This window comes from Hippocampus bargibanti, linkage group LG03 (genome assembly GCF_051943395.1).
Source record: "Hippocampus bargibanti isolate YZ-2025 linkage group LG03, ASM5194339v1, whole genome shotgun sequence".
Classification (NCBI taxonomy): Eukaryota; Metazoa; Chordata; class Actinopteri; order Syngnathiformes; family Syngnathidae; genus Hippocampus; species Hippocampus bargibanti.
In genome coordinates, this window is record NC_142736.1 from 16,336,336 (window position 1) to 16,356,217 (window position 19,882).

Sequence of the window (19,882 nt, forward strand, 5' to 3'; positions counted from 1 at the left end):
TGATTTGCTGAATACTGAATAATAACTGATTAGACTATTGAGTATGTGTGTAGTTCGTGGGACAGTTCGGTAAAAAAATATTTATTTGGAATCATTATGGTGGAACGTTATTGAAGAAAGTTGAAGAGTTTTATAAGACAAAGGCAGCACAGTGTTGTCATCTTATTGTCAAGGCACAATGGAGAAGAAGTGGGTTGGGGAGCTTTATTTAAACAAAGGTAATGCACTGCCTCCATCTTGTTACCAAAGAATTGTGTTGGAGTTATGTAGTTTCATTTGGACAAAAGTAGTGCATTGCTGCCAAGGAACTACATTGTATGTTGAAGTACGTTGAGGAGCTTCATTTGGAAAACGTAGTACGGTGCAGCCATCTTGTTGCCAAGGAACCATGTTGAAGTGAGACAATTATTGTAGGCAATTATCTAATTATCTTTTAGAGGGGTATCAAGAAGACAGATTCTCACACTTGGTGCCACATCCTAACATTAGACATGGTCTTTACAGTCCTGTCCTCTCAGGAAAAGTATTACGGCATTGTGGTGCCGCCCATTACGCAACACAACACCTCTGACATTTGGCAGAGTCAATGTTTAGTGAAGTTAATGGGGTGTGACTGATAAATGTATCAAAGACAATCTCAGGGCTCAGGGCGTGATGCTTTTATATCACGATTGATTCTTCTTCATAGAATATGAAATCATCTTCAAGCTTATCCGGGTCTTCTGGATGTTATTGAAGCAAACATAATGCCCTTATTTCAGGTGGCAGAGTTGCTGCTAAAGCACGACGCAGACATGAGCACGTGTGACAAGCAAGGTCGTACGCCACTCATGTTGGCTGCCTCTGAAGGCCACGGCAGCACTGTGGAGATGTTGCTGTCCAAGGGTAAGCATCTTTATTCATCAGAAAATGCTTGCTTATCTTCTACAAATAATGTGACAGGCACAACAATTGAATGCTCTTCCACTAGATGTCAAGGTAGAATTAGGCTGTGAGCTAGCAGGCTGCGATAGTTGAACTGCGAAAGAGCATGCTCAAGTGCACTTCAACATTTAAGGGTTCAAAATTGTAACTTTTTGCACAACTTCTCATAGGAGCTGAACGGAAAATTCAAAACACCACTTTGCTTTGTGACCATTTCCAAGCAAAGAGACTTCTACGGTTTTCTGTGACCCGTCTATTTTCTATTTTATACATTGTCTGTCTGTCTCATGGCATTAGGCGCTTCTGTGTCTGCTGCGGATCAGGAAGGTCTGACTGCAACAGGCTGGGCCTGCATGAAGGGCCACCGAGGTGTGCTGCAGCTTCTGGTGGATGCCGGGGGGGACCTGAATCAAGCAGACAGACAGGGACGCACTCCACTGGACCTTGTCGCCCTAAACGGAGATGCTGATACAGTGGGTGCCATGCTGCATTTGCAGTATCTTATTGCACCTTAGTTTGCTTTCAAAGTAAAATTACATACTGTCTGACACAAATGTTAATTCCCACAATGAGAATCTAAAGATTGTACTATTGTGCATATTCTCATGATATAGATAGATAGATAGATAGATAGATAGATAGATAGATAGATAGATAGATAGATAGATAGATAGATAGATAGATAGATAGATAGATAGATAGATAGATAGATAGATAGATAGATAGATAGATAGAGAGAGAGATAGATAGATAGATAGATAGATAGATAGATAGATAGATAGATAGATAGATAGATAGAGAGAGAGAGAGAGAGAGAGAGAGATAGATAGATAGATAGATAGATAGATAGATAGATAGATAGATAGATAGATAGATAGATAGATAGATAGATAGATAGATAGATATAGATAGATAGATAGATAGATAGATAGATAGATAGATAGATAGATAGATAGATAGATAGATAACTCATTTTTTGCGCCATGGGCCACATTGTAGTTACGCTTTCAAATTTGAATTCAAGAAAAATAACTGTTATTGTGGGGTACATCTGACAACTTGAAATATTGGTTCGGACTTTAGCAAGCGTCCTGGACTTTCATAAGTTTGATTTGCTTTCGTAGGCCGAATAAAATGTGGCGGACCAGATTTGGCCCCCGGGCCTTGAGCTTGACGGCTGTCATATACAGTCTGGGGCTGGGGGACAATTGTCTGCATTATTTTAATTGAGATTGAAATCACGCTGAAGAAAAAAAAAAAGATTGGTACCACGTCTTGTGTAAAAAAAACAAATATTATCGGTGTGTCCTTTAATGTGTTGTGTCCTTTAATGTGTTAATGTGGGGCGGGGGAGACAAAGTTTTGCTTATTGAAAATGATCTCGTATCGGCCAATTTAATGGTATGGCAGTAAGATTTTTCTCCTTACAGGGGGTGCGAAAGAAAAACCACAATATGGCAGAGGGTGGTCACTGTAATTGTATTTTTAATTTCTGCTGAGGATAAATGAGTAAAGCTTTAGTTAATTTGATCAGCGAATAACTTGCATGCGTATGTTCTTCTTTATGCTTAGGTACACTTTCTGCTAGCTCACGGCGCGGTGCTAGAGAGCACAGACTGCAATGGAAGCAGGCCTGCAGAACGGACTCTTGGCTGCCAGAATCCAGCTCTGGTGGCTTTGTTACTCAAAAAAAGCTCCAAGACCAGTATGTATGCCAGCCTTGCATTGACTCCTCTATTAGTGGGACTTTGAGCCCAGGTTGCAAAAACAAATTAAAAAGTTGCTCTGTAGCTCAAGTGGTTGCCCTGGAAACAACTATCAGCAAATCACAGCAGTCAATTTTACATCCTCTTCATGATCTCACTTTTCTTCCATCCTCCATGCAAATCACAAGGCTACAGAACGGCACCGCATGATCGATCAGGTAGGGACGTTGGTACAAGTCATGGAGACAAGGTGAGGAGACTCAAGAGAATTTTTTTGTCACCTTCTATCAGGTCACGCCACATGGGCCATGGCTTCCACCAAACCAGACATCCTTCTCATCCTGCTGCAGAAACTCATGGAGGAAGGAAACTTGCTTTATAAGGTACTTGAACTAAATAGCTACCTCCACAAAAGGAGAATTTGTCTTAATTAACATTGATTTTGAAGTATTTGGATATTTGTAAGCTACACGGGAAAAAAATAAGAGCCACAGCCATCGAGCCCTTTCCTGTCAGATGCAGAAAATGTGCTCATCTGTCCAAATTGTTTCTACTTTTACACTCTCTTGGCCGCCCTCACACAGACGGGAAGCTCTGCCTAGCTCATGTGTGACTGATGGTCTAACTGGTTTCAACTGGTAAGTGTGCAAGAGTGCAGATAGGAAGATGCAGCACAATGACCTACTTGAAGTCATCAACTTATGCACCCAAAAGGCGTAATTTAACAGGGAAAATTGCTTAAAACAGAGATGGCGCGCCAGCCATAATTCACATTTCAAGAAGTAAGATGATTAAAAAGGATCTGATGCAAATTCAGACAACATTGACGGACTGGCTCATAGCCAGATTTCTTGCAATTTTCTCCGGACAACAATTTAAAAATCCATTTGACTTATCCTCACCACCCACGATTGGAGCTGGATTCATTTGGAATTTGAAAAAAAAAACAACAACAAAGACAAACAAAAAAACGACCATGTTCCAAGTAGAATGTTATGAGGGTTACAAAAATGCTATTGTATTTTCCATTAATTTATTTCTTTTGCTTTTGATGTGGAAAATAGAAGGGCCGTATGAAAGAGGCCGGCCAGCGTTACCAGTATGCTCTGAGAAAACTACCTCGAGAGGGCCAAGGAGAAGAGCTAAAAGGACTCAAGGACCTGCGCGTGTCTCTCTATCTCAACCTATCCCGCTGCAGAAGGAAAACCAATGTAAGGCTGAATAATGCACACACGTACTAATTAGACGCACGCAGAATTAGAAGAGGGTTTGGTGACAACCTTTGCACAAAATGTAGGGCTCTGGTGAAAATTCAGATTGAACATAAAATGTACGGCAATCTCTTCAACTGAACTTAATTTAGTGATCTAAATGTCTTTTCAAATGTAGATGTCCAACTGTTCAATGGGCTGAAGCGATGTATTTATTTATTTGTTTATTTATTTATTGGTGTGAAAACTCAGGACTTTGGCATCGCCGAGGACTTTGCAACAAAAGCTTTGGACCTGAAGCCCAGATCCTACGAGGCCTATTATGCTAGAGCACGGGCCAAGAGGAGTAGCAGGTACATCCATTGTTCAACTAATGAGAATATGCACTGAATCAGAAGCCTTGTTGATCACTCAGGATATGTTTCAGGCCCACCCACGGTAGGTGAAAATATGCAATACAATGAGACCAAATAAAGCCAATTTTATTAAAGTGGGATATAGCCTTGGCTGGTCTGCAAATAGTGAAAATCATTAGCATCTAAATTCAAGCAATGTAAATGCACTGGGGATTTTTTTTTACTTAAACTTAATCCCTGGAAAGAATATATATTAAAAAAAAACAATAAAAAATAACCTGCAAATGAAACTGTTAGGGTCATTATTAATGATGCAGGAATCAAATGTAAAAACAAAAAGATTATTTAATCTTTGGGATGGCACAAAATGTAACTGCCTACCCCGAGGGGCAGGCATCCCGAGGGGCGAAGAGAGAAGAGGAAGAGGAGCTGTTGGGGAGAGCTTTTGTAAAGATGGACAGGATGTGACATCACAACAGGAAGTCTGAGAAAATAAAACGATGTGTAAGGAAATAGAAAAGACGTTTCAAATGTGTTCGTATTGCGAATTGCCCTAACAGAAACCATGGGTGCCGAACCACAAATATGTTTGGTACACTGTAAATAATAACATTCCCACTTGCTGTCCATACATTTGACCATATTAAGACACACATTGCCAGTGGACGTTTACTGTAAAAAAAGACATTGTAATTTTATATACCACAACGCTCAACGACATCATCTAATTTTGTCCCATGGAAGTCCAACACACCACATAATATTAAACTAGTTAAAAACCAAGAAGTGCTGCCTTATTACAATTAGCGCAGAAGCATTGAACGGTAATCACAATCACATTCTCTCTACTCCGTCAGAACAATGGCTAGAACTCTTGACGACTCCAGTATTATGTGGGGACCGCCTTGGCCTGTTTTTCACCCCCATGCAAGATGACCTCGGTGTTGCTGTTAACCCAGCTGAAAATTCTGCGCTTGTGAATGGGTGAATCAATGGACAGCGGAGTTTCACTTTACAATTCAAATCTCCTCTCCAGGCAATTTGCTGAGGCTCTGGCAGACCTCCATGAAGCAGCACGACTCTGTCCCTCCAATCGGGAGATTCGTCGCCTGCTGCTACGAGTAGAGGAGGAGTGTGCGCACCATCAGAGGATATCCAGCAACAGTAATACATCACAGAGTTACAACAGGGACCCTCAGAGTCACCACCATCACACCAACGAGGGCGAGGCGGACGTGTGTTCACAGGGAAGTCTAGAGAGGCCGATCCCCGAAGAGCAGTCTGATCTATGGCGCGAAGATGAAGAGGAAGAAGGGGAAGAGTTGAGCCTCCCATGTGGAAAAGGCTCAGAATTTTGGCCTCTGAATCCATATGCTTCAAACCGGACTCTCTCCGGAGGGGTGGCCTTTGCGTTTGCTAATCAGACACCTCAAGAGGACTATGTCCAGAATCCGCACTTTATGGTCCTGCCTGACCCACTTCTTACTGTCCACAAGCAAAGTCAAAACCAGAGCAGTAGGAATCATCACCATTGCCACTCCTTGCAATCAGGGGCCAGAGTAGGTGGCAGGCCACTATCTCTCTGCGGACCCTCCAGTCCTCTACCAGGGAGACACATCTCCACCTTCCTGAGGCCTGCCCCTGTGCTGGCCCTCGACTCAGAACATTCTGGGCTCAGCCCCACCGAACATTACCACCCCATGTCCCCGAGCAGCTCTTCCCCACCGGCTCCACTTCAAATGTACCAGTCTCGCTCGTCCGGCTTCTCTAGGGGTTCTGACAGACTCTCGGCACACTCTGCGGGTCTGGACGGCCTGGCGCTTGCTCTGGGCTCGGTTGTTGAAGTCAGGCAGGAGGCTGGAGGAGCAGGAACAGCAGGCTCCAGGGGTTCTAGTTCCAGTCAGGCCTCCAGTGGGAACCAGTCAGACAACGGCAAGCAGCAGGTGCTAGACCCCCCATGTCCTCTCAAAAGCAGCGGCAGCTTCAAGTCCAAAGGCGAGATGAAGCCGCGGCCCTTTATGGGGGTCATGGACAAAGCAGTGCGAGTCCAGAGCCAGCAAAGCTCAGGTTTTGACCGACAGGTGCAAGGCGGGGGCTTCGAAAGTTTCAACATGTCAGTTATGGAGTTACAGGGCTTGAACAATGAGTACAAGCGCTCTTCCTTCCAGGAGCCACTCTCTGGAAGTCACGAAGGTAACCAGCAGAATCGGGACTTCGCAGAGCGGCTCCTCCAGCGAGAGGCAAGAGCCACCATGTCGTCCCATCTCAATTTTCCCGATGGGAGGCACAGGCACGAAAGTCTGACCAGAGAGAATGCAACGCTGCATATGGCGCCCATGAAGCCCAAACGTTCCTTTATTGAGTCCAATGTATAAATAATTTCTCCAAGCCTAAAAGAGAACACAAAAAGTCCCACACAAGGTAGCTACGATGCCAGCCTGTGTTTGACTTCTGCTGCAGCGCTGCATTTGCAATCTAGAACGAAACAGTGGTGTGCTTCTGCTTATCCGTTTACAGCTAGTGCGTAAGTGTGTTAAAGAAAAACCACACATTCCTGAATTTTTTTTTTTTTTTATAAAACTAGTATATTATCTGAATGGTAGTCCTTAACGACCAATTTGGAATATTTGCAGACAATAGGCACAGGAATACTTCCGTGTGGCAGAATGATGACCAGTGACATGGGTTGAATCATTGACAAAAACTGAGTTTTGGGTTTTGGCAGCTATAACCTTGGTTTACTTAGTTTGCAAATTTTGAAATAAAATTGCAATCCAGTGGAGTTTGTAGGTGAATAGAATACGGCAAATGGATGTCACAAATGTTAACAGATTTGCCATTTTCAAAGGGACTGAGTGAGGACGACATCTCCATCATTGGGTTTGTGAAAAACAATATGTAAAATATTTGTGGTTAGTTGAAGCGCAATATCAATTCTCTTGTCGTTTCTCCGTGTCAAATTGATCAAGAGAAAAATGAAGGTCAAGCAATTGTAGCCTCCTTACTTGGAGAACTGCAACAGAGGCTATCTACCATAGCTTAACAGATTGTAAATCAAACGGCATCACTTGCCAAAACATTCCCACAGTAGAAGGCTAGACCCATTTATCAATTATGGTAGTATGAGAGCATTTGTGAACTTTTTGTGGGTCCATGACGCACAGTACATTTTCATCCATGCAGTTTATCTGCAGTTAGACTTGACATATCACCCCACAAGAAGAAAAGGATTCATTCCTTGAAATCATATACATTGTGCGATGAGATACGTGTGACTCCATTTCGGAGTTTTTCAAGGTATGACCTGTCTCACTGGATCTTCCTATTTTGGCTTATAAGAGTAAGCCAAAGATGTGAATGCTGAATGGAGACAGTGACTCAACTTCATAACCTGAAGTAGTTTGGCAGATAAAATAATGAACAATTATTCAGAACATTGACACTCCCAATTGAAGTTTTCTGTCAAAGACAAAACAGTTGTTGAGGCTATCACTAACGATAGCACCAACGTGGCGTGGCTTTAACCCTTTTAAGCATTAGGATGAACTCAAATAGTGCAAACAACATAATAGTCATTCTTTATCCTCTGTAAACAACGATGATGAGTGCCATACTTACAAATGAACCGAGAGAAAAGTTTAGATGTTGCAGTAAATAGTATAACACTACAGTGAGACCTTAACTTACGAACTTAATTGGTTCCCAGACAGAGTGTGTAAGGCGAAAAGTGTGTATCGAAAAAAAAAAATATCCCATAGGAAACCATTAAAATGGGAATAATCCGTTCCCGGGTTTCCATAAAATATACTTTTCAACCAAACAAGCCTTAAAACTACACACAACATACCTTATTCTATGTATAATAAATGTGCAATTGTATTGTAATGAAAGAAATACACTGCATTGTATCATAAAGTCACTTTATTTACATTTGTGATGGTCATTGATGGCTTGATGGAATGGCGTTGGAGGTCGAAGGTCAAAGGGAATTTCTGTTTGGAAAGAGGCGCATTACATGACGACTGTAATTAAAGAAATAAACTGTGCTGTAAAAATAAAGTTTTATTTACCTTTTTGATGGTTGTTGATGGCTTATAGAAAGAGAGTCACCTTCCATAAGGACTGTTGGTAACTTAACCTCTGGTGCTGTTCGGTCGTGTGCTTCCGCCGAAGATCACTCCGCCAGCCGTGGTGGGTGTGTATTATGAAAATAGTGCTTATTATAAGGTTTAATTTTCATAAATTTGACGTTTGTAAGACAAAAAGTTTGTAAGTTGAGGTCTCACTGTACTCCCAGGTGGCCAGTGATCACACCTTGGTTGAGGGCAGCACAGCCACCATCAATAAATGGAGTGACACAAAGCGTTAAAATCTTGTTCATTCTACTTGTCTGAGTTCTATTTGTCTGAGTGTAGATTTTAATCACTTGCGACAATATGGCATGGTTATTTTTCCAGAAGTTAAAAAAAAACAAAAGAAAACATTGACAATTGATGTGACAATTGAGGGGGGGGAAGCTTGAATGGATCGATGGCCATTCATATCAATGGGATAATGATTTGAGATAAGAGTGTGGTCAAGGAACAAATTAGTCATCTCTCAAGGCTGCACTGTACCTTGGTTTCTCAAGAGAAAGCTTCATCTTTCACCACCCAGAAGATTGTATGATGTCATGATGAATTGTCCTATATCACACGTTGAAGTCTGAGAAAGTTTTGTGCATGTCTCATAATACAGCTCAAGCTAGGTATGGGATAAGACCATTTTGATTGTGTCTTTTAAAACACATTTATATTTGTATGATATATACTATATTAGCAGATCATATATTTACCTGTAAATGGCTCTCTTTCAACATTATAACCTTTTCATAGACAGATAAGACATGACAATTGTAGAACATCCTGGTCATTGTTGGTTGCTTCACTATTTACTGTATATGGCATTTATTTTTGCATAGCAGACAACTTAAGAAGTGTTTATTGGTTTTCCTGAACACAATGCATATTAGCATATTTGACAATAAAGTCAAGAATTACAAATACAGAACCGTCTTAATACAGTTATGTCAATAGTTGTCATATACTGTAGACTTTTCATGCTAATACAGAATGTGGCCACAAATAATGTGGTACGATAAATTAACAAAGACGACTCTAGTTAATTATTTATGCTTCTTTCACAGCACGTTGTATGTTTCCTGGGTGTATTGGATTGAGAGAAAATGAAAGAATGTCCAGTTATGTTTGCTGAATCAGGAAATCATCCTTATGCCATGTGTAAGGCGAACAAACAATGGCTACATCGCTAATAAAATACAAAGCATAATCAACAAGATGTTTATTATTGTGGTGCTAATTTGCACTGGTGTAGAAGTGCACCCCAATCAACTGCTGATAATAATTTGTAGTTTTCATGGGAGCAAAATAGGGTAATCAAAATGACCTGATTCAAAAAGCTGATGTTAATTATTAGCAGTAGTCATGTACCATATGGGGCACAGGTGTCAAAGTCAAGGCCCGGGCGTCAAATCTGGCCCGCCATGTCATTTTATTCGGCCCGCGAAAGCAAATCAAAGTTGTGAAATTCCATAAATTTGAACCAAAATTTCAAATTGTCCCATGTCAAACATAATATTATTTATTTTTTTACTTCAAATTTGAAAACTAGTTATTCATTAATTCATTGTGCGCTCTTAATGTAATATGTGGAGGGGAATAAACATTCTAATGGCTTCCCCAAATTCATAACGGCTCCCGAGAGGGAGACCTTTTTGTTTGCATGTTAGGTTAAAACCACGTGGTAGGATTATGTGACCGCCTTTCGAAAGACACCATCATTGTATGGAATGTAGTTTAGAGGAATTAAGAGACATGAGTAGTAATCTAGGGTGTGGGACACTTTGGACTAACTGACCAATAAACTAATTTAACCCTTGCATGCACCTTGTAACCTGATAACATGATGCGATACCCACAATGCTGTCCCTGAAAGGGTACAATAGGTGTCTTGGTACAAATGTAGCGGGTCATCTCACTGCTTGTTAAGATTAAGTTTGCACATGTTAGGAAAGCTAGCGATTCACCCTTTGAAATAGAATACAGGTATGAGGAAAATGTGATGATAGTATAGAAATGGCATTGTGTTTTCCGACAGGATTATGATAGCACTCAAATGAACCACCTATGATGGGAGCGTATTTAAATTGTCTACACTGAACAACTGGACACTCATGAAATGAAAGTGTCCATGAGGAATGTGAAATATTCTGGGTCATTCTACTCACACACCCGAAATGATACAGTGGCAGTGGTGGCGGAAACTTCCTTAATGGTTTGTCCTCCATCGAGCGATGGCACTCTTCAGCGTGTGATTTGGAGTGAGTAGAGTGGTCACTAAGGGGAGGTTGGTCATGGGGCTGGAGCGGTTCCTGGTGTTGACCCATGTCGTGATGGCCTCCTTCTCATACGAGTAGCCATCTATGGGCACATGCAAAGTACACTGGATCCATCATCATCAGAATTTTATTCATTACTAGGGTCATTTGAAATTTGGGATAATTGGCTTTCAGGTGAAATTGCAAGATTCGACCTCAATGGCATAAAACCCCACATTGCCCATCTTAAATTCCAATGCCAACTATCCAACAATTTCTTGCAAAGGTTTCAGACAGTGCAGCAGTCTCTTGGCTCACCAGCCGCGATGACTGGTTCTCTCATCAACTCCATGGTTATTGGACACAGGAACTCATCAGGAATACCCGAACACGCAGACGCATTCTTCAGCTCCTCCACCTTCCTCAGGACTTTTCTGCGCTGCCCCATTGATTCTGCACACATATGTACATACACGCTGCCATTTTGTTCTCTCATTAAATAAGAACATAAAGCGGAACAGGGGGCAGAGAGGAGAGAGAGACGAACTAGAACGGGAGAGCATTTATACAGCGCACAGTGTGTGACGCAATAGGATGTGACGTAATGTCAATGCGACATCATGTAAAGGAAGGCAGGATATGACGTATCAGGAAGTCCGAAACTTAAACAAAGATTAGAAGCTATGTTGAGAGATGTTTGTATAGCGAATTACCCCAACAATAATAATACATTCAATTTCTAAGCATGGGTCCCTGGAGGCCGGGCAGTGCAGACCCCTCCAGTCAAGCGACCCATTGTCGTTTCATCTTTGAGCAGCGCCGCAGCCGATGACCTGGCCATCCGCACCCCCAGCAGACAGCTGGGCGTGCAAGTCGACCACTCCCTTCCTCCCGTTGTGCTTTCTTTACAGTGCCTCATAATCTTACTGGTACATTGTGACTATACTGTGTTTAGAGGAAGAAAATACTATGAACATGTCTTCAATTATATTGATATGCAGTTTAAGGTCCTCACATCCTCATGTGCTCTTTATCCTCACTCGTATGGACCATTTGAGTGCTGAAGCACATTTTTTTGTTATCTATGCACAGGTGCATCACTAATAGGCATGACAACCAAAAGCCCTTCCACTAAATGAGAGAAGATACAGACCTGTGTGCATTTTTGTGAATCATTTTTGCAAGTGACTTATATAGAAAGGTATAGTGGCCCAGATTAGTCAAAAATGCTGCAGTCACAAAGCTTTAAAGCTTTTTCAGACGCCACATCATGGTGCAGAGATAAACCTACATTAATCTTTTTTTCCTTTTATCTTGTTTTCATCGCACTGTGGAACTACTCAGACATGTAACCAGGACACATACCAAACTCAGTGGAAGCCCCCCCTTTTTACCTGTGGGTCATGTTTTCATTGTTGATGTCATTGTTTTCACAGTTTGGATCCTTCATTGTCGACTGAAAAAAATGTTGTTGTTTTTTAAATTTCAGCACTCTTTTTTCTTTACATATAGACAAGTGCCAAAGAGTTCGGAGTACTGGTTGAAATATCAGGATTCACTGAAAAATGGGAAATTTAGTTTGTCCTTCTCTCAATCTTTTCTGTGCAAATGCAAAACAAAGTTGCGGTTATCTCAGGAGGAGCGGCAAGGTAAAATTTACCATCTTTATCTTTCATAAAAATTTTAAGCACACCCACTTTTGCCTTTCTATGAATCTTCCAGTTGAAAAGTGCTAATGAGGCTTACTTGTGTGTGATTTTAAATTGATCTCTTATCTGCTTGAGAGCACAAATAAATCGATACGGATATTCATCAAAATATCAGCACCGATAACCGCATTGTCCCTTGTTGTATAACTGACCCAGTGGTCCATGTGAGTCTTGCCATTTGGGTTGGTTCGGGAACATTATGTTGTGTTGTGCGTAAAGTACTGAACCTTTAAAGCAGTTCAACACGTGGATCCAAAAGTTTGGAGAAGGTAAAATTAAGGTCACCTCTCAGGAGGACATAATTATAATTCATTTTACATCTAACATGAAATATAAACGAAACCCAATATTCCAGTTTTTGAGTCATTTCACTAAGGTAAGCAGCGGGTGGTTCCTACCTATGTGCAGTTCTGACAGCAGTGTATCTTTGGTGAGTGCAAGCAGCTCAGTCCCATCAATGTTGTTGGTCCTGAATGTGTCCACCAATCCCTCCAAACCTTCCTCCAATAGCCACATGGCCACATCCTCTTCTGACCAATCACTGACCAGCAGCTTGGATCGACCCGCTGATGTCGATGCTGAGAGGATAAAGCAGAGTGACAGTTGTGTTTTCCCATCCCCCTACTTTTATTGAAAAAAGGTAAATGTTATCTTGGAGCCCTGCTGGCTATTGATTTCAAGAGGTGCAGCTTCAGTGGCTGGGACACATTATGGATTCCCCTAGAGAGCTTTCATTGATATTCTCATTGACAAAGGATAACAGTATAAAGGTAGAAAGTGCATGCAGATCAAAAGCTAACAGGCACCACCCCATACATGGACCATGTCTAAACAAAAACATTGTCTCAAAAAACACAATATATATGTTTGTCACTATTGTTAAAAAAGTAATTGCTTACCTTGACATACCATGACAGTGGACTCTTCTGGAAGAGAGAGGACATAAAGGCTCAATTATATACGTAATAGTAAATAAGTCTAAGAGAGGTGAAAATACAAAACAAAGAGGGATCCCTCAGTCGATTAAAAATGTAAAATAGCTTCAAATGACGAGAATCTTCTTCTTTTCCTTTCGGCTTTTCCTCTCATGTCTTGACATACTATTCCGTCACTCCAGACTTCCTCATGCAATGCCACAGCTCTTCTCTGGGCACCCTGTCGTACGCTTTCTCCAGATCTACAAAGACACAATGCAATTCCTTCTGACCTTCTCTCTATCAGCATTCTTAAAGCAAACACTGCATCTGTCGTAGTCTTTTTTGGCATGAAGCCATACTCCTGCTCACAAATGTTCACTTCTGCTCTTAGTCTCGCTTCAACTACTCTTTCCCAGAGTTTCAAATGACGAGAATAGGAATTGGAAATGAACTATTACAATTTCATGGAACTGTTGATATACACCTTACCAGGCATTTTATACTTGCACTACGTATAGTTCTTTATGAAACATTTTTTTGCACAGTTATACATTTCAGTCCTCTGACATTTCTATTATGCTTTGAATACTTTGTTCTTGATCTTTTCACCACCCCCAAATTTCCCCATTGTGGGACCTGTTAAAGGCTTTCTGATTCTGATTCCGATTGTTCTCCCGGCTATGATGCAGCAAAGCAGGTATGAAAAAAGACACATAAAAAAGGCAAACAATGAAAAATGAAACATTTAGGATCAGTGTTGCTCAAACCATGCCCACTGCGACCATCTTCCACTCTCCAGATGTTCACCGTCTTATCCATGGATCCTGTGGCCATTAGTAGTGAAGTTGGAGAGAAGGAACACGCAGTCACATACCTGTGGGAGAGGATGGTTGTCATTAGAAAATTGCTTCTGTTTGCCATGAAGCAACATGAATATTAAATAAACATCCTTTGGCTGCCTTCACATATTGACTTTAATGAGTAGTTTTACTTTATTTGAATGTTGAATGTGCCGATGACCATTTTGTGTTTGGGTTGTAGGTGGCCTTTTATCGAGCATCATCATCTTTTTTAAGTTTGCAGAGTTGCTTGTTCTGAAGCCACAAGGGGACACAAGCCCGGCCAAATACCGTAACATGGCTCATATCATAATAGGCACATTGGTAAAAGATTCATTCCTAACATTTCCATCATCGTCTTTTTCTTTCGGCTTTTCCCTTCAGCGAATCAGTGTCTTCCATCTTCAGTGGTTTGAGTCACATGTTTGTTTTGGCCAAGCCTTTACGTCAGATGCCCTTCCTGACACAACCCTCTGTATGTATCCGGGCTTGGGAATAAGACAATGCACAATAAGACACTGGCTTGTGTCCACTTGTGGCTACAGAACAAGCAACTCTATGAACTTAATAAAGCTGAAGATGCTCGATAAAAGGCGCCCAAACACAAAATTTACTTTAAAGTCCTTTCAGAAAGCCTCGTCTTTATGACAACTACAATGCTCTGATATTACATAACTCATCCACTGCCATTCCTGAATTTATTTGGGAATTGAAAGTATGACATGGAGCATTACATTGTAAGAATGAAAATTGTAAAGAGCAGTACATTGGGGAGACTCAACAAATTCTCAAAAAAAGACTTTATCAACATCGCAGGGATAATACTAGTGGGCCTCAATCGGCAGTACATTTGCACCTAAAAGCTAGCAACCACTCATTTGACGACAATGAGGTTAAAATCTTAGCGAAAGAACATAGATGGTTTGAAAGGGGGGTAAAAGAGGCGATTCTTATAAAACAACAAAATCCTTCATTAAACCGGTCTGGTGGTGTGAGGTTCAATTTGGATCGTTCATACAATAGCCTGCTCAGGCAAAACAGGTTAGGCAACTTTCGCAATGCTGATGAGGGTCGTTATGCTGATGAGGTGATACCGGGGGGAGTGGGGGTAATAGGCCAATCGTTAGTCAGGAATGTAGGAACAATCAGTGGGGCCACAGGGGGGGGTCCCGCCCCCCCCCCCCCCCCCAACCTGAGAGTAGGGACCTATCATAGCTGTGTCCGGCGCCACCAGGTCTGGACATTAGGGATATATAAATGGGGCCGATACGACCAGTCAGACTTTAGTTCGCTGACGAAGCCTCTTGGATAGGAGGCGAAACGTCCGAAACCTTCACTTTTGTACAGATGACGGCTGAAGAAACCTTCTCATCGATGGACCACTCCTGTACGACTGAGAGCTTACACAGACGTATGACATGGAGCACTATTCCCGAATTTGTTCGGGTTTTAGTTTTTCTTGCGGGAAGGGGGGTGCCGATAAAGCGCTGTTCAGACCTCTGGCAATGTTTTTCCCTTTCACGAGGGGGCAGCATTTGCACCCACTTGCAACTCATATTACTCCAGACCCATATAACTTGGGATTTAACTATTTCTGATGAAAGAAGAGAGTCTAATGTTTCTGACGCTGCATTAAATGTTTATTTAGTCCTAAAACTCAATATTCTGTGGGTCCTGAAATTCGAATTACAATGACAAACCCTGGCACAGGAGTGGACACATTTTTGCATGTCTGGCATTTAATGAGTTAATGGGTGACGCTTCTTTTCTACCTTATGCACATAAAGTGTGCTTTGAGTATATACTGTAGTAAGTACAGTTCATTTATGGCTACTTCAAACTAAGACAAATAATACAGTTGGAATACAAGTTTCACAATGATGTGTTCTCAAATCCACTGTATCAGCTTTGCTTCTCGAAGGACCTACCTCTCATGCTGATTCAATGTGTCAAGCAATACAGCATTTTTCTACAAAGTTAAAAAGAAAGACGTGTATTAATGAATTTAACGAGATGCCATTACATATGAGGTGCAAAAAGTAACAAAAAGTTTCTTTTCATGCATGATGAAAAACAACTTCTCACTCATACGGCAGTTAAACAAGGAGCCATCTGAATGAAGCTGAACAGTGGAAATTGGGCAACTGACCAAAGGTGAGACTTAATGCATGGCACAGCCAATTAGATTGAGAGTAAAGGAAGATTCCTTTTGTATCTTTGTGTCAGGTTTATTTGGTTTTGATAAAAGGATTACTTTAGGAATGGAATTGTGTGAGGGGATTTTCGAGTCATGCAAGTTTTTTTTTTTGGGGGGGGGGGGGGGGGGGGGGGGGGGGGGGGGGGTGAGGAAGGTGTTATTTTAGTGGTTTCGCTCCTGTGTGACAGCTTTTGTCTATTGTTTCTTTTGTGTGAGAGATAATTTTGTCTTTGAATTAATTCTGGGATATGACTTTTTTGGGTAGTTTTTATGGGTGGGCATAGAGTGTTTGTTGTTGTGAGGTTTTTTTGTTGAGTAAGTGAAACAAATGTTATTTTACCCTACACAGCACCACATAATAATTAACTTGAACATGGAACTCACTGCATCATAGACGGTCACTGTTTTGTCCACAGAGCTGTGGGGAAAAAACAAACAAAAAAATGTTGAGTGACTTTCAGATGAAAATTAATTGATGCATGTCTCCCTCCAGTGGTCATATTCTGCAGAGTCGTTCTTGTCAGCTCACGGACGTCAGTCAACACATGTAAATGATTTAACTACCTTAGAGATAATCAATTTCATTGTCAGAGAGACTTCTCAAAAGGAGATATTTCAATATGTTCATGAGATAGTTCAAAGGGTCCGTAAACTGTAAAATGAATTAAAATCAAATAACCCCGTTTCCTCCTTACCCTGAAACAAGCAGTTGACCATCTGAAGAGTATGCGCACGTGAGGACAGGTGCCGACTGGCCAGTCAATGTATGCAGAAGCTGCATCCTAAAGGCTAAAAATGACAGAAAAGTCCTGATTGGCAAGTAAAACAGCCAAAACCTTGTGTGTTTTATGAATGATTCTGCTGTTGTTTACCTCCAGAACTCAGCTTGTTCATGGCCCAGATCTTTAAGTGACTGTCCTGACCGCACGACGCCAAATGGAACTGCACAACTTGACTGTCTGCAATACAAACAACCAGAATTGGAGGGTCATTGGCGGTGTTGTAGCTCGTGCAACTGACTTTAGACTTATCTGTAGTTGAAGCCTACTGATGACAAGCTTCATTTAAAAAAAACATTGTCTGACCGCTGAGGATGTTGGGAGCAAAGGCGCAACAGGTGACACCAAGGTCGTGAGCGTTCTTCTCTGCATGGAGCTGATTCAAATCCAGGTCCCACACACGAAGGTCGCCGTAGGTGGAGCCCGTGACAAACATCTGGGCGCACGGGCTGAACGAGCACGCCACCATTGTCGTGTCACTGACGCAGCTGGTCCTTCACAAACAGGTGACACTTTTACACTTCTTCCATTTTATTTTTCATGAATCACGTTGGATACCAAACCCACCGTCTGTGAAAATCCATGATCAACAAGAAACGGTATTACTATCTACTATCTAATACTGATAGTACACAATATTTTATCGCCTTTTCTCTTATTTGTCAGTTTTACAGTATAGCAACTGTGGGTGACAAATAGGCTGAAATGTTGCATCTTTGGAGGACTATGCAGGCCCTTTTCTAACCTCAAAGTGTTGTGAAATGATTGTGTCAAATGTTTTGAACTTAAGACAAAAATATTGATAATAACAATGGCTAAGTGCCCTCGGGCTAGCATCACAAATGTCATGAGATGGAGCCCAGAAAACAGGTCAGGACATGTGCACAGCGCTGAGATACATGAAAATGGCAGGCTTCATCTTCTTCATACTGATTTTACAAACGCTTCATCAGAATATCGTGTTCATTAATCAAATTAATGGAGTAACAGAATTCATTGCAAAGAAAATGCTTGACTTTTAAAGTTTGTTGGAATTAAAAAAAAAAAACATGGTTTGATGTCATAGATTTTTACATATCACGGGTGGGTCTGAAATGCATTCTCTGTGACCAATGGGGTTTCACTCACAAACCTGCAGAGCTGCTTGGATGGGAAATCCCAGAGAGCCAATGACCCATCAGATGCACCAGAGACCAGATGGGTGGAGTCCGGAGAGAGCACACAGATCCTAACGGGGCTGCGACCGGGATGCCGCAGGACTGCCTCGATCTCCCCGGTGACCATGGACCACACCAGCGTGGTGCCATCTGTGGAACACGAGGCAAGGAACTGTCCGCAGGGGCTGAAGCAACAGCAGTGGACGCTATAACCGTGTCCTTCCAATGGTGAGAAGGCCAGTTCAGAGAAGTCCTGGGTGTTATACACCCGCACGGTCTTGTCGCCCGAACATGTGGCTAACAGTTGTGCGGAGAATGCACATGAGTTGACATCATCCCGGTGGTCTTGTATAGTGCAAATCAGGGACACCATTTGGAGGGATGGTTTAACTGTACACTATCACAAGGAGGACATTAACACAAACACATAAGCACACAAATCTCAGTTTTTTACGAGTGTGAGAGTGTGTGTGTGTGTGTGTGTGTGTGTGTGTGTGTGTGTGTGTGTGTGTGTGTGTGTGTGTGTGTGTGTGTGTGTGTGTGTGTGTGTGTGTGTGTGCGTGCGTGTGTGTGTGTGTGTGTGTGTGTGTGCGTGCGTGTGTGTGTGTGTGTGTGTGTGTGCGTGCGTGCGTGCGTGTGTGTGTGTGTGTGTGTGTGTGTGTGTGTGTGTGTGTGTGTGTATTACGCTTTATGCGTTGTACTGTACACATTTATTCGATGTACCTGCCTCAAATCTCACTTGTACTCTGGCATTTGACTCAGCATGATTCAGACTTGATCTTAGTTTTACTTCCTGGTGCTTTCCACTATCTTTGACTGCTTTATTGCCCCTACATTATAGTTGTCCATGTACAGCACTTTGTATGCATCTTGTCTGTACTTGATATCCAGGTAAAGGCCCGAGTGCTAGTACACTCTTTACCCTTATTTGAAGGACAACTTTACTGTACTAACTGGAAAGACAGTTGCTACTAGTCAGGCAAAGCTGTTCAATAGAGAACAACTGAATGTTAATACTATTGGTGACATTACAACATTCTAGAAGTTAACATCGAGCATTTCACTGTTGTTGACATGGCTGATGTTGTGCCTAATGTTCTTTCCACCCACCCCTTCTATCCTGTTACATGCCCCGTTTTATCTTGACTTACTCAATGTCTAAATTGCCTCGAGATAAATTTGTGTTGTGAATTAGCTGGAGACAAAATTTACTTGATGTGTACTAGTTGTACCAGAGAACAGTTATGCCTCACTTGCAGCATGTCGGTGTCCTACTTGGACGGCTAATGTGCAGATTCCTAACAGCAATGGAAACCAGTTGTGGGAAAAATAGCATTATGAGACAATCATTCTCCTAGTGTGCTGAATATTGTATTAGCAGGATGCTAAGATTACATGTATGGAATTTGTTGTGTTTTGAATACATCCATAATTCACCACGATGCAACGTTTTAAAAGGATTCAAACATTTTCACACACACACACACACACACGAACCAAAATCACATATTTTACCGTTTTTTCTTCGCTCTTGAGTCGGTTCGGTTAGCAGTACTTCCTGTTTACACCTCAGTGACCTCCCCAAATGTCGTCACGAGTGACGTACCCCTGCGTTTGTACAGGGTATTGACATATTGCAAGGTGTAATGTAGTCCATACTCTTGACTGGTATATGCGCCAGATCAACTCATGAACGTCTGTAAAAGCGTAA

General features: G+C 41.8%; 2 protein-coding genes across 4 annotated transcripts in view; one reads left to right on the forward strand and one right to left on the reverse strand.

Annotated features, from left to right (window-relative positions):
• LOC148900487 (protein TANC1-like) overlaps nucleotides 1-8,920 on the forward strand; it is a 68,089-nt gene extending 59,169 nt beyond the window's left edge. For all 3 annotated transcript variants that reach the window (XM_088992223.1, XM_088992224.1, XM_088992225.1), the window contains 8 exons: nucleotides 762-885; nucleotides 1,222-1,397; nucleotides 2,497-2,629; nucleotides 2,819-2,848; nucleotides 2,922-3,013; nucleotides 3,695-3,841; nucleotides 4,094-4,194; nucleotides 5,234-8,920. In XM_088992223.1, the coding sequence (XP_088848349.1) occupies nucleotides 762-885; nucleotides 1,222-1,397; nucleotides 2,497-2,629; nucleotides 2,819-2,848; nucleotides 2,922-3,013; nucleotides 3,695-3,841; nucleotides 4,094-4,194; nucleotides 5,234-6,572 (2,142 nt within the window). In that variant the 3' untranslated portion in view covers nucleotides 6,573-8,920. The remainder of the gene's footprint in view (nucleotides 1-761; nucleotides 886-1,221; nucleotides 1,398-2,496; nucleotides 2,630-2,818; nucleotides 2,849-2,921; nucleotides 3,014-3,694; nucleotides 3,842-4,093; nucleotides 4,195-5,233) is intronic.
• Nucleotides 8,921-9,128: 208 nt separating this feature from the next.
• Nucleotides 9,129-19,783, reverse strand: wdsub1 (WD repeat, sterile alpha motif and U-box domain containing 1). Its single transcript, XM_088992231.1, has 12 exons — nucleotides 19,687-19,783; nucleotides 18,147-18,568; nucleotides 17,321-17,508; nucleotides 17,108-17,194; nucleotides 16,931-17,024; nucleotides 16,620-16,653; nucleotides 15,967-16,007; nucleotides 13,967-14,073; nucleotides 13,182-13,208; nucleotides 12,681-12,860; nucleotides 10,892-11,026; nucleotides 9,129-10,676 (listed from the first exon to the last, which is right to left on the reverse strand). Exons 2-12 carry the CDS (start codon nucleotides 18,542-18,544, stop codon nucleotides 10,525-10,527), a joined length of 1,443 nt encoding a protein of 480 aa, XP_088848357.1. The 5' UTR covers nucleotides 18,545-18,568; nucleotides 19,687-19,783; the 3' UTR covers nucleotides 9,129-10,524.
• Between the last annotated feature and the right edge of the window lie 99 nt (nucleotides 19,784-19,882).

Coding starts and splice junctions, on each gene's coding strand:
- wdsub1 (XM_088992231.1), bottom strand. CDS start 18,544: ATGGTGTCCCTGATTTGCACTATACAAGACCACCGGGATGATGTCAAC. Junction 17,509..18,146: donor CCATCCAAGCAGCTCTGCAG/GTTTGTGAGTGA, acceptor CTGTTTGTGAAG/GACCAGCTGCGTCAGTGACA. Junction 11,027..12,680: donor GCTGTCAGAACTGCACATAG/GTAGGAACCACC, acceptor ATATGTGTGCAG/AATCAATGGGGCAGCGCAGA.